Source organism: Aulostomus chinensis, chromosome 9 (assembly GCF_037954235.1).
Source record: "Aulostomus chinensis isolate RoL2024-O1b breed Wild chromosome 9, RoL_Achi_v1.0, whole genome shotgun sequence".
Taxonomy (NCBI): Eukaryota; Metazoa; Chordata; class Actinopteri; order Syngnathiformes; family Aulostomidae; genus Aulostomus; species Aulostomus chinensis.
The window spans coordinates 1711084-1731315 of record NC_141328.1 but is presented as its reverse complement, the minus strand read 5'-3'; the positions used below and the strand labels follow the sequence as shown (position 1 = coordinate 1731315).

General features: G+C 49.7%; 4 protein-coding genes across 7 annotated transcripts; 3 read left to right on the top strand and 1 right to left on the bottom strand.

The window, feature by feature from the left end:
• The first annotated feature begins 675 nt into the window (after positions 1-675).
• On the top strand, positions 676-3478 carry LOC147255350 (lysophosphatidic acid receptor 4). 2 transcript variants are annotated; one of them, XR_015117796.1, is made up of 3 exons: positions 676-706; positions 1299-3183; positions 3229-3478. XR_015117796.1 is itself a non-coding variant. In XM_086213012.1 (2 exons), exon 2 carries the CDS (start codon positions 1390-1392, stop codon positions 2353-2355), a length of 966 nt encoding a protein of 321 aa, XP_086069138.1. In that variant the 5' UTR covers positions 676-706; positions 1299-1389; the 3' UTR covers positions 2356-3478. The 2 variants fall into 2 exon arrangements, 1 of the variants encoding a protein (XP_086069138.1); XM_086213012.1 differs by having other exon boundaries at positions 1299-3478.
• On the bottom strand, positions 2394-11983 carry ints11 (integrator complex subunit 11). Its single transcript, XM_086213011.1, has 17 exons — positions 11770-11983; positions 11411-11508; positions 10653-10726; positions 10353-10581; positions 10176-10274; positions 10061-10095; positions 9179-9317; positions 9032-9096; positions 8178-8367; positions 8019-8102; positions 7846-7935; positions 7159-7321; positions 6923-7033; positions 6109-6170; positions 5861-6003; positions 5662-5791; positions 2394-2944 (listed from the first exon to the last, which is right to left on the bottom strand). Exons 1-17 carry the CDS (start codon positions 11795-11797, stop codon positions 2891-2893), a joined length of 1794 nt encoding a protein of 597 aa, XP_086069137.1. The 5' UTR covers positions 11798-11983; the 3' UTR covers positions 2394-2890.
• A 283-nt stretch (positions 11984-12266) lies between these two features.
• Positions 12267-18013, top strand: cptp (ceramide-1-phosphate transfer protein). 3 transcript variants are annotated; one of them, XM_086213009.1, is made up of 3 exons: positions 12267-12592; positions 14332-14892; positions 15056-17622. In XM_086213009.1, exons 1-2 carry the CDS (start codon positions 12459-12461, stop codon positions 14852-14854), a joined length of 657 nt encoding a protein of 218 aa, XP_086069135.1. In that variant the 5' UTR covers positions 12267-12458; the 3' UTR covers positions 14855-14892; positions 15056-17622. The 3 variants fall into 3 exon arrangements, 2 of the variants coding, with proteins under 2 accessions (XP_086069135.1, XP_086069134.1); XR_015117795.1 differs by adding an exon at positions 17872-18013 and having other exon boundaries at positions 12268-12592; positions 14332-17366; XM_086213008.1 differs by having other exon boundaries at positions 12268-12592; positions 14332-17622.
• ubxn10 (UBX domain protein 10) lies at positions 17885-18952 on the top strand. Its single transcript, XM_086213010.1, has 2 exons — positions 17885-18048; positions 18215-18952. The coding sequence occupies exons 1-2, from the start codon at positions 18031-18033 to the stop codon at positions 18824-18826; spliced, it is 630 nt and encodes a 209-aa protein (XP_086069136.1). The 5' UTR covers positions 17885-18030; the 3' UTR covers positions 18827-18952.
• The last annotated feature ends 1280 nt before the right edge of the window (positions 18953-20232 follow it).

Below are 20232 nucleotides of genomic sequence, written 5' to 3'. Positions count from 1 at the left end.
GGAGGGATGATGGATGGAGGGATTGATGGAGGGATGGATGGATGGAGGGAGGGATTGATGGAGGGATGGATGGATGGAGGGATTGATGGAGGGATGGATGGATGGAGGGAGGGATTGATGGAGGGATGGATGGAGGGAGGGATTGATGGAGGGATGGATGGAGGGATGGATGGAGGGATGGATGGAGGGATGGATGGAGGGATGGATGGAGGGATGGAACATGTTCCAGTGACTGTCAGTTGCAGAAAACACACCAATTTACTCATTTAAACGCTGATTTTGCAGACCATCACTGTGCTGAGCTCTGTTACCAAAATAGAAAGAGTCAGAGGAACCTGAGGAAAACAGAAGAGTGAATTATCTTTCAACATGCACATGCATGAAGAAACTCCTTGTTTTTGTGTTTTCATGATTTATGGTTCTATTTTTACCCTTCAAGGAAACCCAGGACATCAAAGTTGTCACTCACTCATCTTAAGCTCTCCCCCAGCAGGAAGGTGTGAGTGACGCTGCTGTTTCCTCTCTCGACTCAACACTTACGGCTCACAGACAGGAAATGAAGAGTCCTAAGTAAAGAGCAGCCGATTTGCTCAACGGCAACCTGCAACGAAGCAGCCTCACTTCCAGCCTGACTTCCACAGACGAGACGAGACGAGACGAGACGAGACGAGACGAGACGAGACGAGACGAGTGGCGTCCGAGGAACGTAAGGCCAATCGCTCTATTTCAGTTAATATGATTTCTCTGTAGTTGCACATCATAAGTCTAACATTTAAGGACATTTTTCAAATTCAGAAAATGCGGCAAAGGCCTCCAACATCCCACAACTCACTGATTCTGAGGTTTTCCTCAGGATGAATATTCAGGGTCTCAGTACCAAAAATGCCTGTTTGCCAGTGGTTTAGCTTGATGTCACCGTCCGTCTCCATGTGCTCTTCAGTCCTTAAAGAACCAGAGGGGAAACTCTCCTGTTACCAAGGTAACCGGCCTGTTGAAGCTTATAAATCCCCAAACTGCTGATTGTTCAGCTCTGACTGACCCCAGGTCTGTTCTCACTGTTTGGATGGTTTATTGGCTCCCAGAGAGAATCAGTGACGACCCTGGGGTGAAGACAGGGAGGACGAATGGAGGGCAGAGCTTCCCACAATCGTCTTGTTTTTCTGGATGAGTTTGACGAACGACAGCACGAAAGCAGGATGAAATCATCTGTGTTTCATCAGCTGAGGTGCTGAGGTGTTTCTCAGGATGTGGAAACGCGGAAAAACTCTGAGTGGAAACTTTTGTTGTTGTTCTTCCAGTCAGAAAAACCCGCTGAGATTCGGCCGTGCTGGAGACAGTCGTCGTCCCCTCTCAGACTTTCGCGTGACTGCTTCATGAGATACTGCGAGGATGAACGCCACGGACGCCGGCTGCGGGATCCCCTCCACTGAGTACCAGTACTCCTTCTTCCCGGCCGTCTACATCGTTGCTCTGCTGGTGGGTCTGCCTGGTAACCTGGCCGCCCTCTTCGTCTTCAACTTCAGGATCACTCACCGCACGGCTTTCAGCGTCTACATCAGTAGCCTGGCCCTGGCCGACCTGGTCATCCTCTGTACCCTCCCCTTCCGGATCCACTACCACCTCAACAGGAACAACTGGGTGTTCGGGGACGTCCTGTGCCGCATCACTGGAATTCTCTTCTTCGCCAACATCTACATGAGCATCTGTTTCATGACGTGCATCTGCGTGGACCGCTACATGGCCACGGTGCACCCTCACGCCTACCTGAGGCTGCGGAGCCTCTGCTGCTCTCTTGTGGTCAGTGCGGCGCTCTGGTGCATCGCTGGCGTGGCGATCCTGGTCTTCATCATGATGGGGCCTCTGGAAACCAACGCTCAGGAATCTGGAACCCACAGCTGCTTTGAGAATTTTGCCAAGCGTGAGTGGAGCACCCGTCTGGCGGCGTACAGCCTGCTGAGCCTGATCTTCGGCTCCCTGCTGCCCTCCATCATCATCCTGGTGTGTTACCCGCTGGCGGCCAGGCGGATCTCCAGGATCCGCACTCACACAGCCCAGAAAGCCTTGAGGGTCATTTACACCATCCTGGCTATCATGGTGCTCTGCTTCCTGCCCAACCACCTGGTCTACCTGCTGCACCTCCTCCGACGCATGGAGGTCATCCAGAGCTGCTCTTCCGCCAACGCCATCTACCACGCCAGGCGGGTCACCATGGCCCTCATCATCCTCAACACGTGCCTGGACCCCATGCTTTACTACGTCACCACCAGCCACTGCAAATGGAAGGACTTCAAGATGGCGTGGCTGTGGCAACGCGTGAGGAGGAGAAGAGGAGTTTATGCCATCACACTGAGCTGAGGAGCGGCCTCCGCTCAAACGCCCCTCACGGACATTCTCGCCGACACAACCTTTTATTAACAGCTTTGTACATCAAAACAATAAAAATATAAAGTTCTAAGTCGTTTCTCTGTATCTCGGATGATTCCTTCGCCCCTGAAGATGTGATGAGGCAGATGTGGAGGAGGATGAGTCCGTGGCAGGGTTGCCCCCCCGACACCGATCACAGCCGCGCACGCCGGTGCTCCAGGTTACTCCCAGAGAGAGGAGCGTGAACGATGTGTCCGACGTTTGAGTCAAAGAACCGTCTGAGGTGTCGACCAGAGAACTTCGTGGAAAGGCAGGCGCTTCCACGTGTGAGTGGCTGCAAGGAAACAGGACTGTCTCGCTTAGCCATGTAAACAGCCGAGTCAGCAACAAATGTTATTTTCAGAATCAGCACACAAACTGGAGTAAGAGTGGAGCAAGTAAATGTCGTCAGAGGCAGCCCGCAGCGTCTCCGGCTTTGTCTGCACGCCTTGATAGTGGGGTGGGGGCGGGGCCTCCAGCGGCGGCCTCAGGGTATCCCTTTCTTCAGCAGCGTGGACAGGAAGCTGCCCAGGTCTTCATCCTAGCAGAGGAAACAAGCACACACTGACATAAGAGCCTGCAGTTGCTGCCCCTGCAAACATGTAGTACTACACATGTACTACATCTCAGAGTACTTCCAACTCTGCTAAAAGCCCAAGGACGCACAGCAGGGACGAGTAACACTGGAGACTCTGACACTAGCAGATATTTTACTGGGGTCGGATATTTTATGGCGGCCCAGTGGAGCAGTGGTCCTCCCTGTGGCCCCCCAGCAAGAAGGTTGTGGGTGGAGCAGTGGTCCTCCCTGTGGCCCCCAGCAAGAAGGTTGTGGGTGGAGCCCCGGCTGCAGCACGGGGTCTTTCTGGGTGAGTCTCCATGTTCTCCCTGTTCCTGCTGGGTTCTCTCTGGTACTCCAGCTTCCTCCACAGTCCAAAGACATCAAGAGGGACCAGGTTAATCCAGACTCTAAATTGACCGTAGGCGTGGCTGGGAGAGCCAATGGTTGTCTGTCTCTATGTGTTGGCCCTGCCATGGACTGGTGACCTGTCCAGGGGGAAGGCTGCTGGGATAGGCTCCACCCCCACCACCCTGAACAGCAGAAGAGGGGGAACATGGAGGGATGGATGATGGATGGATGGAGGGATGGATGGAGGGAGGGAGGGAGGGAGGGAGGGATGGAGGGATGATGGATGGATGGATGAATGGATGGATGATGGATGGATGGATGGAGGGATGATGGATGGATGGATGATGGATGGATGGATGATGGATGGATGGATGGATGGATGGAGGGATGGATGGATGGAGGGAGGGAGGGAGGGATGGATGGATGGATGGATGGATGGATGATGGATGGATGGATGGATGGATGGATGATGGATGGATGGAGGGATGGTTGGAGGGATGGATGATGGATGGAGGGATGGATGGAGGGATGATGGATGGATGGATGGATGGATGGAGGGATGGATGATGGATGGAGGGATGGATGGAGGGATGATGGATGGATGGAGGGATGATGGATGGAGGGATGGATATTCACGTCTTTGCAGGCTGAAAAGACGCATGTGGACATCATCAATTAGAAAGATGGCGTTTTCCTTTATTTCCATAAATTTGGAGAAGTTTTGCTCTGCATTTGAGCACAACTGGACCCCTCAGTCTCTGCAAAACTGAGAAACGGCAGACAACCCGCCCCTGCTGGCGCCACCTGACAAGGAACTTTTCTGATTTACCGTAGACGCGTCCGACTCTGAGAAATCCTAACAAGTAAACTTTCTCCTTCTCCGTCCGTTTCATTCGCTGTTTTTTGTGAGTCATTATGTCAAAAACATCCTTCATCAATTGTGTTTGTGTGCATGTTTTTCCAGTGATACCGCTTGAATATTAGAAAAAAGATTTTTGTTTGTGACGACTGAAATAATCTGAGTTCTCATGTCTTGAAGGCCTCGTCTAAAAACAATAAAACTGTTGTCTCCTGCTCCTCTTATACAGACAGACTTGGTCATCTTTTTAAGTCCACGTGATTGGCTGCTGGAGGGTCAGGTGGTTTATTTGACAAGGACAGATACAGCACACAGAGGCGTGCTGGAAACTTCCATCCCACGCCGGTGTCTCGGTGTTGGTGGCAAGCGCCAGTTCACCTCCCTCAGAGGGCTTTGATGAGTGTGAGACCTTCTTGGGTCGGAGCTTCAGTGGAACACAAGAAGCCACAGAGACCCTCCATTACTCCGAGTTTCACCACCTCTGCCTCCACTTTCACACCAGGTTCCCTCCACTCAGACCTCTCCTCAGGTCGGCGTGTGGGCCTGAACCTGCCGCTGTCGCTGTGGCACAAACCGTCTGAGACAGGAAGTCATGTGGGCAGGTTGACAGGGAGATATCTCAGTGACAGTTACAGCTTCACTGTAAATTATACTAGCGATGTTTGGTGTACGGAGTATCAGTACTTCCTGAGGGAATCACCATGTTGGCTGCAGAACCAGGGACCCGGCCCGGTGGACCGGACAGGTGCTGCTGTTCTCAGAGGAATGAGCTCAGATTGGATGGAGGGGGAAATCAGCCCATCCTCTGTCTGGCTTTGACACCTGCGTTGTGTTCCTCCTGGCGAGGACGCAGCTCAGCGTCTCTGCAGCGTGGACTTACCTCAGAGTTGAAAGCGAGTCAGGCCAGCAGCTTCTTCTAATGTTGCAAAGCAAGTATTTCTGCTCTGCGCTGCTTACAACACTGCAAACTTGATACAGCGCCTAAAAACACAGGTAGAGCAGTGCGAGGAGCTCACTGAGATGACACGCAGGAGGCTGGCGCAGCGCCTCCTTCCCTCAGCTGACGCAACGACACAGAAGCTCTGCGATCCAGCAAGATGGAGGAACTTCAGCCTCCGCGTGTCAGGACTACATTCTTTCTTGAACTCATCTAAGACTTGCCGCCGTCATCTGATGGAGGCTGAAAGTTGTTGTTGTTGTACGGCCACAGTTTTGAAATCAAAACTCTCACTGAGGAACAGCTTGGATGCAGGCAGAGCTTCTCAACAGTCAAGCAGATACACGGAGCCTAACAACATCACGTAGGTCAGGGAGACGCCAGGCATCGTGATCCACTCATCTGTAGGGTCCATGCAGTCTGAGGAAGGCCCACCGGGGGGCGCCATGCTCTCCTCAGGGCGTTCCTAGCTCATCTTGAATGGTGTCACGTGCTTTTTTTGCACTTGCAGCTGAAATTAATCAAGAAGCACAAAGACAGAATGGAAGTGTTTACCTGGTAACTCCAGGACAGGAGGATGACCTTGGTGTTGGGGTCTTCAGCTGAGGAGGAGACCTTGATGACGATAGACTCCACCATGACGGTGCCATCAGGGAGATGCTGGACCGAGTAACCCTTCAACACACTGCAGCAAAGCAACGTCAACGAGAGAAAATGACTCTTCAGAGGGAAAGCGCTTCTCCTGGCCGCTCACCTCCTCAGGTGTGTGTAGATCCTGTGGAGTGTGTCGGGGTCACTGTGGGGGTCTTGGAGCTGCACGCGGCAGGTGAAGCGGAGCTGGTGTTCGTTGAGGCCCAGCTCCTTCAGGGCTTGCTCCGACGACACCAGCTTCAGACTCTGAGCTCAGGGGAGACAAACATTTGTGATGAAGCCTGCAGCACACGCGGAACTCATCGTCATAGTTACCGAACACACGCTGAGGCGTGACAGCAGCACACCTACATTTTCCTTCATGATGAGGGTTCCATGCATGGCGCGGGGTTTTTTAGGATCCGGCAGAGGCCCTGAACATAAGAACCGATGAATAAACACATGGGCTGATGGGTAAAAAGACAAAATAACCTACATTTGAAACCGATGCAACCATCAGTCATCAAATGATTGAATCAACCACATCCATTCAAACAGTTCTCATCTACAGCCCTTGACAGTGGTGCCTCCTCCCCATGGAGAGGGAATCCAAGTCATACCATTCAACATAAATAATCAGAATCATCACAATGAGGATGGGCCGCCGCGGTTGAACCACACCGGGGCTCGACAGACCAAACGGCCCAAGCCTTCACGTAGCTGCCAGACTAATTTTCAGCAACAGCAGGCGATGCAGGGCATCAGACGGCATGGAAGCAGCGTGACGCCGCATCAACAACCGCCATCTGAGGCTTTAATTCATCTTTCACAATTACCAACCTGGATTAGAGTTCCCTCCCAAACCAGCGACTAGAATACCAGATCTGCTCTGAGTCGTGCTGGCAATGAAGGAGAAAGGGATGATTGTGATCTCTAGTTTCCTGGAGCATCACTATGCGTTAAGTTTGTGTCATTAAAGAAAACGTCCATGTGTACGGAAAAGAACATTTCGGCAGCAGATTCAAGGGAAACCTAAATCCTCTACATTTTCTAGTTCTGCCTCCTGATCGAGGGCCTCGGCACAGAGGACGACGCCCTGAGGACCGGACAGCCTCTCATTTGTCATTTTGTGCTTTGAAATAAAGTTTGATTTGAACCTTCCAGCCTTCCTGAGTGTGAAACACACCTCCAAGGGCCATTTCTCTCTTGAGCAGGTTGAGGGAGATATCCACGGGTACGCTGGGATTCGTGGTCACAGTCGCTGTCTCTCCGTTAGCCGGCATGTAGCAGTCGATGCCTGACACCAGAAAACACAAGTACTTTAACTGTGACACACTTGAGGGTTCAGTACTCCGTCAGGTCCACTTGACGAGTGTCCTCACCGACGGAGGAAGACAAACATCTGTCAGTCCTGCCACTTACTGAACTCCTGCTCTATCTTGCCCTTGAGGAACTCCATCTTCACCGCCTCGCCGTGCACCAGCAGCATGTTCCGGGGCTCCGCCATCCGGATGAGCTGCATGATACCTTTGGCATCAGCGTGGGCGCTGAAGGACATGTACTCCACCTGAAGCTTCACGTCCAACTGAGGAGAGAAGCAGGTGAAGTGCGGCGGGTGAGGATTCCAACATCAGACACAGCACGATCCCAGAGCGCGTCAGAGGAAGTGACAATTGTGGTGAAAATATTATTAGCCATCCTCCCCAGCTAGCTGCAGACCAGCTGAATGCTAGTTAGCTTAGCACAATGACTGCTAGTGGATGGGCCTGTTAGCATACCTCCGTGTCTCCGGCAGTAATCTTCCTCTTCCTCTCTTACAAAGTCGGCCATGACTCGCGTGAAATCCCTCTAAATGGTTTATGACAGCAAATGTATCTGAATGCAGGCAGAGAGCTTTTTAGACAAGATTTTATCTGGGACTACGCTAACACTTCCCATTCACTACCATTTGTTGTGCTAAGCTAACTAGCGTGGGTCTCAGCTCCCTAAAAAGGGTATCTGTCTTCTTGTCTGTCTCTGGGGACGATGGACAATAAGAGACTTTCCCTGAAAGTGGGCGTGTTCCTTTAACGAAAAGAAAATGTTTAATGTGTTAAAAAGAGTTTTTACTGTTGCTCTGCCCTCCATCTCCAGCTTCCTCTGGCCATTGAGGATCTTATGACCAATGGTTCCTTGCACACAGTACCCAGGCATGATCACCTGTGGAGGGAAGAGCACAGACCCACCAAACATGTAAATACTGGAATGCTTGAGCAGTGCTTCCACTGCTGTGGGTCTCTCACCATGTTCTTCTCATTGCCGGCCCATTTCTTGAAGATCTGCAGGGACTGACCAGCATGCAGCATTCCTGGTGTCGCAAACACCACCTGAGAGGAGACACACTGTTGTCGTTCGCCGCCATTCTGATCATCAATTCCATTTTATTAAATATCAGGCCTCACCATGGGCCCGGGATTATCAGCGTAGGAGCGATCAAAGGCTTTGATATGCTTGAATTCAAACATGTTCCGCTGGACAAAGGTTTTCCGAATCTTCTGGTTGGTCCACGTTATGAACAGCTTGTAGTAGTGATTGGCTTTCTCCGTCAGCCCGGTGGAGAAGTAGATGGGGGCCTTCAGGTTCATTCTCTCCCTGCGGAGTCACAGCAGGTCATGAGTCAGAAAGAAAACGGTCCACCATCGTTAACCCTTCAAGTTCAACTAAAGGACAGCTGCTTCCTGGAGCCGATTGAAGAGTCCAGATAAGAGTTTTTATAATTGTGTGTAATTCTTCCACCATGAAAGGTGATAAATTACCAAGGGGGTTGACCCAGCACAGCTGCAGCACATCTAAGCCAATCAGCTCCTCTGTCAGAAGGAGATCACTACCTTGTATGAATCGAGCAGTTTGGTCACGTACCACTGGAGCCTGACTGCAGCAGCCTGTTACTGCCAAAACCAAAATATTGCTTTTCTAAGAGTTTGAAAGTATGGAGATAAAAAGACATTTTCAAACCTACTCTGCAAAACCATTTGATTCTAAAATGTCAGGAGGTTTCATCATTGTGAACCCTGTTTCATCCCCTTTTTCCAACCCAGTTTTGACAAAAGTTCAGATCTCTGATCTGCAAATGTGAGCATATTAGATGAGATAACACCTCATTTGCATATCAGCATCAGTTTCAGACAGAGTGCAAAACAAAAATGTTCTTTTCTAAACCCAACTGGGGAAGTTTCCCAGAGGCGTTTTCTTTTCCTCTCACCTGTAGCGCCTGATCACAGTCATACATAGTTCAGGATAATCCTGCTTTTCCTACCAAAATGTCTCCAACAGGATGCAGAGTTCTTGTGCTCTTCCAAGAGCAAACACTGGAATGAGAACCTGAGGAACAAAACCCCAGTGAATGAAATGGGAACCTTCTCGCAGTGTCCTAACACAGCAGTGGACCAAGTGGAACTCGTACTTTTCCTCCTCGTTCTATGGATTCATGCACTTTCTTCAAAAAGTCTCTCTCTCTGCATCGCTTGGAGTCACGGATGGTGGTGGCGTACGTGGACTCAGAGATGAGGATGTCTGGGCGGCACTTATCGATCCACGCAGCGCTAGAGACACACAACACAAGGACAGTCAGAAGAAAACGCTGCAGGACTCAGCAGAGACAGGTGGAATCAGAGGCCAGTGTGACATCATGATAGCATCCATGGTCGCGTGTGCTGCTAGCACGCTTCAGCTTCCGGTGAACATGAGAGACTTCAATTGCTCTCGTCACCCGAGGAGCTCCTTAAAACGCCCCAAAACGTGTGTTTGTATCAAATTTGCTTTACTCTGGAGTTCAATCTGCCATCTTGCTTTGTTTTTCCCACCTCTGACTCAGATTTACTGGCAGCTGGATGTTCTGGAGGCATCTCAGTCGAGAATGAAGCCTTTATGAACGCTGCGTGATGCCCTGCTACCTCATCAGACGTCGTTTTATCGTCATCGACGCAACAACAGACTTCAACCCCCAAATGACTGAAGTCACATTGTTGTTGATGAAATCTCTCCAAACGCAGAGCTGCTCAGACGCTGAGACCTGAACAAACTCAGCTCTCTCTCTCTGTTAGTCCAGAGTTTCAAGGCCCCGATGAAGACTTGAAACTCATGGGTCTGTGTTTTAGTCCCACGTGGCCACGCAGTAGAAGCGCTCCATTCTCCAAGAGAGACGGCTTTGGGAGGCTAATTTTCTGATTTTGATGTTCGCACAGCGCCACCTAGAGTCAGCAGAGGTTTCAGCCAACTGCCTCTCCCCGAGTACGCATTCGTATTAAACAGGCTTTGATGAAGAGGCACAGAAAAAGCCACTTACCCCAGATGCCTGTCTGGTGTCATGTTGTAGTCTCCCTGCAAACCAGAGGAAGTCTGCTGTTACTGAGCTGTCACACTGCCTGAGGCTAACAGGGAGCAGACGTGAGGACACCCACCGTGTAGACCACAGACTCAGATCCCACTTTGATGTGCACCATCGCAGCTCCCAGCACATGGCCTGCATAGTACGCCTTGATCTCCAGCTCGTCGTCCACCTGCCAGCAGCACAACACAAAAACTGGCCATCAAAAGAGAAAAGGCAGCTGGCGTCGCTGTAACGATGAGTGCCGCACCTGGACAGTCTGGTGCAGGTTCAAAGGGATCACTTTCTTCATGCAGTCCTTGATCATCTGCGACGTGAAGAAGTTGGTTTCTCCCTTTTTGTCCACGGTGATCTTCCGGAAGTCCTCCAGTAAAATGGGACAAATGGCTTTTGTGGGGTGGGTCATGTAGATGGGACCGTCGTAGCCCACCATCTCGCTCATGTAGGGCAGAGCGCCGCAGTGGTCCAGGTGGAAGTGGCTGGAAGGAGCAAAAAGCGGGATTAGTTCATTGCTTTCAAAGGTCAAAGGAAGATTTGTAGTCCAACAAACCTGATGATCACACAATCCAGGAAGTCTGTCAGACGTCCGTTCTGGATTATATAAGAGAAGTCCGGGAAACGTCTCTGGAATGATAACAACGTTATGTTCCGTTAAAAACAAAGGACGCACACGAGCTTGTAGACGAAGCTGTTGTGTTGGGTCAAACAGAAGTTTAAAGACACGGAGCCAGCGGCTGCTCATCTACGTTCTGTTGACCATAAACTGTCCCTTAAATTATTGCTGTAAACAATATGAATGTTACTAACACCAGTTTATGACACTGGTACAAAGGTAACACAATAGCATAACAACACAAGCACACCCTTTCCAAGAGGGTTCAACTTTTAACTCAAAGAATAATCAAACAGAATTAGAATCTGAAACATGTTTTGATCATGGAAATAAATAAAATTAACCAAAAAAGTCCTAATGTGAACAAACACGCATGTAAATGCAAAAGGCAACAAAAGGAGGTCAAAAGGATTCAGTTGGTGTTTATTCACTGACACAAGAACAGTAAAGGACCTCTGGAAATTCCCTGTGGAACTCCGCAACCAAAACTAGACTCCTGTTATTCCTCTTTTGGATTTACAGTTGAATCTCAAAGAGAACGGGACCGTTTGTCTTCGTGGGCTTCATGTTTCTGCTTACTAAATGAAGCACTTAAGAAATCTACAAATTTATGATTTATTCTTTCCACATTTAACAGAATTCATCCAAAAAGTACACTTAAACAAATGTTGCTTTGTGCACAACATGTCGCCTACGTCATCATTGTAGCCCATGTGCATCCCGCAGTCCAGCATGATGTTTTTGCCTCCGATGGAAACAAGGATGCAGCTTCGTCCCACATCTTGTCCGGCACCTTGGAGAGAAGATGTGAGAAGAACCACAGACACAATGAAAGGGTTAGCATTTCTGGCGGCTAATAACGCCTGCTAACACATGAAAGGTTGAACCTAAACGAAAACTCCCACCGCTATGAGAGCTCATGTACGTCATCATCAAAGGAGGATCAGACAGTTGGCGAGCAGCTAACTTGAACGTTGTCTACAATCTTAATGTTTACGGAACTAGATTGACAGATGCTAGCTAGCTAGCATCTGTCAATCTATAACCAACTCACCCAGTGGTGTTACTTTTATTTCAGGCATGTTTTCTCATCGGTAGCCGGTTCCAGCTGGTAACTCACTCAGGTGACTCAGACTACGACTTCCTGTGCATAAACTCTTGTTTACAGAAGAAGGGTTCACTGTGTAGGAGAGAGAATACATGTGGATTCATTCAGTTTCCCCCTCGTCTCAAGCAATCGCCTTAAAGTAAGAACTTCCGGGAACCGTGTTCAAAATAAAACTCGTTTAAACGCGGTCATCATGGTCGAATATTTTCAAAGAGAAGATGTGTCTTTTTTATACAATTTCATGAATTTATTTTAAAAAACGCTTCAATCAAAATTTCCTGTCACCTACTGTCCAACAAATAGTTCAGACGATGTTTAAAATGACAACGAAGTCTGTTTACTTTCTACTCACTAGTAGCGGGCTGTGATGGTAGCGGTCCTTTAACGCTTAGTGCTTTTATTTTGAAGGCTATATGATCCACTTCCGGTATTTCCAGGCTGGAGTCTGCGCAGTGAGAGCGGATCAGCTCTCGGAGGGGGACCTGTCAGAAATGCTCAGTGTTCCGGTCGCTTTGAAGTCTCCTCGCCGGTACCGGGCTGTGTTGTGTGTTTAACGCGGTTCCTCTGTTAACTGGGAGGAACGTCTTGTCGTTGTTTCGTCGCGTCTTCTGTCGGCAGCGCTTCCTCGTAACACCATGGCTGGTTCCGTGGCTTCAGAAGATCAGAAATTCTGCCTGCAGGAGGTCCTCGACACCTTCAAGCTGTGTCTGTCCGATGATAAAGAAGTTTCCGTGGAACACTACGTTGCCGGCTGGCGGGGTCTTGTCAAGTAAGTCCCTCAGGGTCATTGTGACGTTTATTTATTGTGCCACTGCATTTAGTAGGACGTCCACTGTGTCTACCGAATGTCCCCGAGTTGTCCACGGTTGTTTTTGAATTAGCTGTTGGTCAACTCATTTGTTTAGCATCTTTCATACAGGTTAGTCCAGTTCATACGGCTAGAGACACGACACGTGACTGTAACTGACCAATAAGAAGGCAGAATTAGTGTTCGACGTAAAAAAGGAAGAGAAAAAGCCGCTCCTAACAAGTTTAGAGCCTCCACACAAAGTAGAGTGAGGAAGAGACGAGGTAAAAATACAAGAGAAACTAAACAGGGAATAAACGTGATGTAGTACTTAAACATGATTCACCATGTGTTGGGAAAGCTGCAGTATTACAACTTCTACTACTTCTACCACCAGAGGTTTTCTATGATCCAGCAGATTTGAACCCCCAGCTGTTATGGTTTGGGATTGTCTCAGTAATGCTGACCCTTAACCCTCAATGTGTCATCGCAAGACCTGACCCAGGATCTATGGGGGTGGCCGTCTGCCTCGACCCACTGGGATGAAAGGGAGTGACAGGCAGAGACAGCGAGACACTGACAGTCAGACCAGGACAAAGTCATGAGAGTGAAAACAGGAGAAGCCTGAAGCTTCGTGGTGGTGACCTTGGAGTCGTGCGTTGCTGTGTGGAGTTGACGTTGCCGAGGGGGTTTGGTGGGCGCACCTGATGAGGTGGTAAGAGGCACCTGCTGGTGAGCCACGAGGGCGATGCTGGGTTCGTGTCTCCTGGCTGCATCCTGCCCGGGTTGGAGGCTGTGCTGCTGGAGCGATGGTGGACATGGAGCAGGGCTGCCCAGGGCCAGCTGACTGGGAGTGCGTGTGTGTGTGTCCCAGTGTTTGGCCTTGACCAGCGAGCGCCGATGAAGCACCTGTGCCAGGTACCCGTGCACTCACATTGCGGCGAGCGTAGGTTTATTGGTTGTGTGTTGTATGATTAATGTTATATATTTTGTTGGTAGACGCTCAGCGCCATCATAGGGTGACGTAGGTGGTCCACCAGTCGTCTTTGAATATATTTTCTTGTGGTTTACTTCTATGGGGGTTGATTGAGTTTCGTTTGGCAGCTGGTGGACTGCTGCCTTGGTCCCATTTTCTTTGTTTTGTTGGTTTGTTTAGTTTTGGTTCCTGCCTCCCCTGGATTGTGACGGTTCTGTCAGCATGGAGACTCCTCCCCTGCACCCGGGGCTGGATAACCTGTCCACGTTGAATGTTGATCAACCGCTCCATGCAGGCTTGGAGTTGCTTTTATTGTTGATTGTGAACTGCGTACTTTAGTGACTAATAAAGATTTGTATCTTAATTGTAAATACTCTCCCTGGTCGTCTGTGCCATCACGGCGTTGAACCTGTTGACTGTAGCAGCGGAGGGGCGTTACACAAGTGACCCTCGTGTAGCTCCTTCCGAGGCTAACGTTAGCTTAGCACTGCTAACGTAGCGTCCAGGCTTCCAGCATCATCAGAGGGTTCATTAGTGAAGATAATCTTGATGAACTCAACCTGGAAGATCATCAACTTTTGTTCACCAGAGCTGATTTACTGATTCAATCACCACAATCACATGGAGCGATCCTATTGGCTGCTGGGGGAGGAGCCATAGAAACAATAACTACAGAATTATGTCCTCCCTGCGGTGCTGTGTACGTGATTATATTAAAGAAGCTGTCTGTCTGTCTCTGTGGTAGGTTTCTGAACAGCTTGGGGAATGTTTTTGGCTTCATTTCAAAGGACGCAGTCAACAAGATCCAGATCCTGGTCAGCCACCTGAGGGGTGAGAACGGCTCTCAGTATGTCACCGTGCAGTCGATGGTTCGATATGAGCTGGAGGGTGGACTAGTGGACCTGAGCAAGAGAGGCAGCCACCCAGAGTCGGGCTGCCGCACCCTCCTGAGGCTCCACCGGGCTCTGAGGTGGCTGGAGCTCTTCCTGGAGCGTCTCCGCACGAGCAACGAGGACGGCAAGACGTCCATCATGTGTGCTGAGGCGTACAACGAGTCGCTGTCCCAGCACCACCCGTGGGTGGTCCGCAAGGCCGCAGGCATGGCGTTCTGCATGCTCCCAAGTCGCCCTGCTTTCTTTGAAGTCATGAATGTAGGTCCCCCGGAGCAGGTGGTGGCCATGCTGGGGGAGGCTGTGCCTCTCATCTCAGAGGTGTACCAGGTCACCGAGGAACTCTACGCTCAACACAACCTGCTGGAGCTTCCGTAGAGGCCAAGACGAGCGAGACCCAACCAGCTGCAACAACGGTTTGTTGAGGGGTTGTGCTTCATCTGTACAGAGTTGTGCAAAAAATACCATTTCCCTCAATGTTTATGTACTCCAAGTTTTAATATAAAGTACTGTTTATTGTAATGTTGCATGCCATTATAATACTGCACTTGCAGTTTTTAATTCATTTTTACCTCCAAGGAGGTTGTTTTCTCTCATGTTTCCTGTCAGCAGGATTAAGCTAAACTACTCAGTCATGAAATCAGGAGGAGGGGCGGAGCCTCGGCCAGACGGAGACTAGACATTTGGTGGAGGTCTGTGCCCTGCTGAGGACTCGTTTAGTTTACATTCCTGTGTTTGTAAAGAAACACACAAACACTGTGGGAAAGCCCACTTTCCTTCCTCCATGCTGCCGAGGGAGACCCACAACAGCTAGCTTAGCACAGTGAATGGGAGTGGATGGGAAGTGTTAGCATAGCTCTGTTAAAGGTCATCAAGTACACTGTTCTCCACAAGGGTCTTCACCTGCACCGCCTCACAATGCAAGAACTTTGAATTATAAGAGAACTAGAAGTGGAGCTTCGCTGTAACTTCTGTCAAAATAAACAAAGTCTGACTGGACACCCTTTCTTTGGCTGTACTTCTCTGAAAAGTGGTAGCATCACAGGGGAACGTGTGCGCCTCCCTCTCACACAGTTGTTCCTCTCCAACGTGTCTTCTTTGTCTCACCATAACAGAGTAGAACAGTGCTGCCACCTTGTGGCCGGTAGGAGTCACAATTTTTTACTGTATATTCTAACTAAATAAATCAGTTGCTTTGCTGAACTACAAACCCAACACAAGTCCCTGTATCAATAAAATAAAGACACAACACTAAATAAATATTGAACTCGTTCCACGTAGCCGGAACTACTTTCCTGACTGGGCGCAGTGATTTGACGCAGCACCTCCAAAGCTCCATTGGAACTTGGGTCAACAGAACCAAACGTTTGTTGAGGACTAGAAGAGCGACTGCTGCTACTGATGATGATGAGGAGGAGGATTCCTGCTGGACACACCAGCATCCTGGACCTGAGCTAGCTGATGCTAACACTTCCACCCACTACCAGCCATTGGGCTAAGATAACTAGCCTGGACCTGAGCTAGCTGATGCTAACACTTCCCACTACCAGTCAGTGGACTAAGCTAACTAGCCTGGACCTGAGCTAGCTGATGCTAACACTTCCACCCACTACCAGCCATTGGACTAAGCTTACTAGCCTGGACCTGAGCTAGCTGATGCTAACACTTCCCACCCACTACCAGTCAGTGGACTAAGCTAACTAGCCTGGATCTGAGCTAGCTGATGCTAACACTTCCACCCACTACCAGCCATTGGGCTAAGCTAACTAGCCTGGACCTGAGCTAGCTGATGCTAACACTTCCACCCACTACCAGCCATTGGGCTAAGCTTACTAGCCTGGACCTGAGCTAGCTGATGCTAACACTTCCACCCACTACCAGCCATTGGGCTAAGCTTACTAGCCTGGACCTGAGCTAGCTGATGCTAACACTTCCCACCCACTACCAGTCAGTGGACTAAGCTAACTAGCCTGGACCTGAGCTAGCTGATGCTAACACTTCCCACCCACTACCAGTCAGTGGACTAAGCTAACTAGCCTGGACCTGAGCTAGCTGATGCTAACACTTCCCACCCACTACCAGTCAGTGGACTAAGCTAACTAGCCTGGGTCTCTGTCTTCCTGTGGCTCTGAGGAAGACAGCCAATAAATGTATTTCCCTGAAAGCTGGTGTCTTGGTTCAGTGAAGCCCCTGAAGGGACCAGAAATCTTGGGTCGCCACTGAAAGCTGCTTGGTTTCACTATTTATGAAAATGTGGTTACACAATCCACATGACATTGTTTTGATATATGATCAGATATTGAATTGTAACGCTATTATAACGCTAATTGGAAACACCTAATTGTCCTTTTGGAAGCGGGCAGTCGTGTGGTCGACCACGACTCCAACCCCTGCCGCTGCGAAGCGTTTCCAGGAGAATAAAACATGACAAACAACGAAGAACCACAACAGCATTGAAGAACTGGAGTCATTCATGCCTAAATATCAGCAAAATATCAAATGACACGACCATCATGTTAACAGCAGCTATTTGGACTTTCACTTTGAAAAATCTGTAACTTTGAACAGGAATTTTTTGTGTGTAAACTGTGAAACAGAAGCTTTGAGTGTTTTTTTCTGCGTCTGTCCTGTAAAAGTGTGGAGTTCATCGCTAGGAACCAAGGGTGGTTTGTCGTCAGCCTGCTGCATGAACTGTAGCTTAATAAATGAGTTTCACCCGGACGGTTGGGAGTTTGATGTTGTTGATCATCCATCCATTCACAAACCTTTCGTCCAGATTCGAGTGATGTGGTCAAAGGTTTTACTGATGAAGGAAGTGACGGCCTCCCGCAGGAGAAGCATTGTGATGGAGCAGTGGCGTCGCTGGCTACTGGTGTTGAGGAAGACTGTGGTATTTGATGGCTGATCAGAAATAATGTGTTTGTTCTTGAACCGTCCCAGAGGTGGACGTGTTTGGCGGCGTTTGTCAGTCAGTGACAGTCACTGAACACACAAGAAGTTCAGGCTTTGCCTCCTGTCCTGACGGTGACTTGTTTAAAGGAGTGTTTTATGAAGTGTTTGGCAGGAGGAATCCGGCATGAACAAGTGATTGTAGGACATTTCATGGTCTGGGTTGTCAGTAGAGATATCATTAAAAAACCCATAAAGTACCGGAAATGACCACTCAAATAAGAGACAGGAAAGTAAACACCATGGTCTGCTAAATACAAGTTCACTGTTTAAGTCTGATGGTTTCCGTCGAGTTATTTTTAAGTTTTCAGTCGTGTTCAAACATTTTTATAATAAGAATTGATGGGGCTTCCTTCTATAATTTGAGGGAAATAATTTGCAAAGATAATTTAATATTTCATCAGACGAGGATGAGGGTTGTTGGTGAGTTCTACATTCCACCTCAGACAAGATGCAACAGTTCAGAACTTCAGCCAGTAGTCGAACATGTTGGTCGTCCGGGGAACTCTCCGCCGGGTAGTAACGGTTCCAACCAGCCTGTTGCCATGGTAACCAGGTTGTCACTGTAACGGACGCTGAACGGAGGAGTCTCCTGCTGAAACTCGATGGAAAGTGACTCAAAAGTAAGTGTGTTTTTGTTTTACTACTTGTTTTAGTTGTTCAGCAACAGCAGTGTGGTTGCACCTGCGTGGCTCAACAGCTTCTGTAGTTTGAGCAGCTAACGAGCACCACGGCTGCTAGCTTAGCTTAGCCCGGCTAATGTCCCACTCTCGTCCTGGTGCGACTCAGAGCCTCGCCAGCGGGCTGCTGGTGGATCGAACCCGACCAAAGTCCTCCAAAAGGCTCAGCAGACCCGCTTTGAACAACCCTCCGTGTGTGAGAGACGCCGACGATATCCAGAGGCCGCCTGCGGGGGACTTCCGACCGGATCCCGACCTGGATAAGGACGGGGCTCTGCAGCACGCTCCGACGGCTCCACCTCAGCCCCTCAACAAGTACACGGTGCTACCGTCCATCGAGAGGAGGCGCTCTGTGGGGAGGGCGGGGATGGCTGCAGCCCCTGGAGGAGGCAGGGGGTCCGAGGATCACCTGATGGACCCACATAAACCTCCCGATCCAGGACCGGAGAAGGCGGACTGCTCCTCAGCTGACCCCGCTGGGAGTTTGCTGTTGGCCATCCGTGCCCCGTGCGGTAGCAGGTTCGAGCAGCGCTTCCACCCCGCGGACTCTCTCCGGGCGCTGAGGGTCAGCGCAGAGGCCAGATACGGAGCCCAGTACGGAGAGGTGTCCATCCAGGCTGTGGACCTACCCCGCAGGAGCTTCACGGACCTGGACATGACTCTGGCCCAGTGCGGCATCCTGAACAGGTCCCTGCTCTGCATCTCGCCGCGGGACTCGTAGCCTCGCTCTGCCGGGTTCGCCTCAGACCTTTGAAGCAAAGCTGAGGACATTTAATATCCCATTGGAGCCCAAATCAAATTTGTTGCCTCCTGGGAAAATGGAATTAAACTTTTTTTTAAGGGAAAATCTGGCTCATGTGATGCTGTACTGGTCTAGAGGGTTGACCATAATTTCTTGTAAATTCAGCAGGCGCCCCTGGTACCCCCCCCCCCACACACACACACACTCTTTCTCTATTAACCACTTAAGAACAATAATTAAATTCAGAGTGAAAAGTCACAGATGCTCATTATTACAGTTAATAAACAGTGAACCAATCCCAGGTCCCAGTCTGCTTCCTGACTGCCTCAACCTCTACAACTGTTTCTCAACAATGCTGCAGGTGTTTGCTGTAGGTGTGTGGGCTCAGCTGCACCCGTAGCTCCCCCTGCTCACGTCCCCGTCGTCCATCTGTCTCTCCTCCATTCTCTCTTTGTCTCTGTCCAGTCTCTCCTCCTTTCTCTCCCTCTTTATCTCTGTCCCTCTCTGTCCTTCTGTCTCTGTCTTGCTCCATTCTCTGTCTTTGTCTCTGTCCATCTGTCCCTCTCTCTCCTTCTGTCTGTCTTCCTCCATTCTCTGTCTTTGTCTGTCCATCAGTCCCTCCTCCTTTATCTCTGTCCTTCTGTCTCTGTCTTCCTCCATTCTCTGTCTTTGTCTCTGTCCATCAGTCCCTCCTCCTTTCTCTCTCTCTTTATCTCTGTCCCTCTCTCTCCTTCTGTCTCTGTCTTCCTCCATTCTGTCTTTGTCTCTGTCCATCAGTCCCTCCTCCTTTCTCTCTCTCTTTATCTCTGTCCCTCGCTCTCCTTCTGTCTTCCTCCATTCTCAGTCTTTGTCTCTGTCCATCAGTCTCTCCTCCTTTCTCTCTCTCTCTTTATCTCTGTCCCTCTCTTTCCTTCTGTCTCTGTCTTCCTCCATTCTGTCTTTGTCTCTGTCCATCAGTCTCTCCTCCTTTCTCTCTCTCTCTTTATGTCTGACCCTCTCTCTCCTTCTGTCTTTGTCTTCCTCCATTCTCTGTCTGTCTCTGTCCATCAGTCTCTCCTCCTTTCTCTCCCTCTTTATCTCTGTCCCTCTCTTTCCTTCTGTCTCTGTCTTCCTCCATTCTCTGTCTTTGTCTCTGTCCATCAGTCCCTCCTCCTTTCTCTCTCTCTTTATCTCTGTCCCTCTCTTTCCTTCTGTCTCTCTGTCTTCCTCCACTCTCTGTCTTTGTCTCTGTCCTGCTCTCCTGCTCTCTCTCTCCGTCCCCACTGATCCTGGATCTGCTCCACCTTCCTGCTGGTAAAGGAAGGTTCTGGTGGCTGCTGTTGCAGGATGTGCTGCTGATGGAGAATTGTTGGGTGGAGGTTCATTGAAGGAGGGAGGTGCTGGAC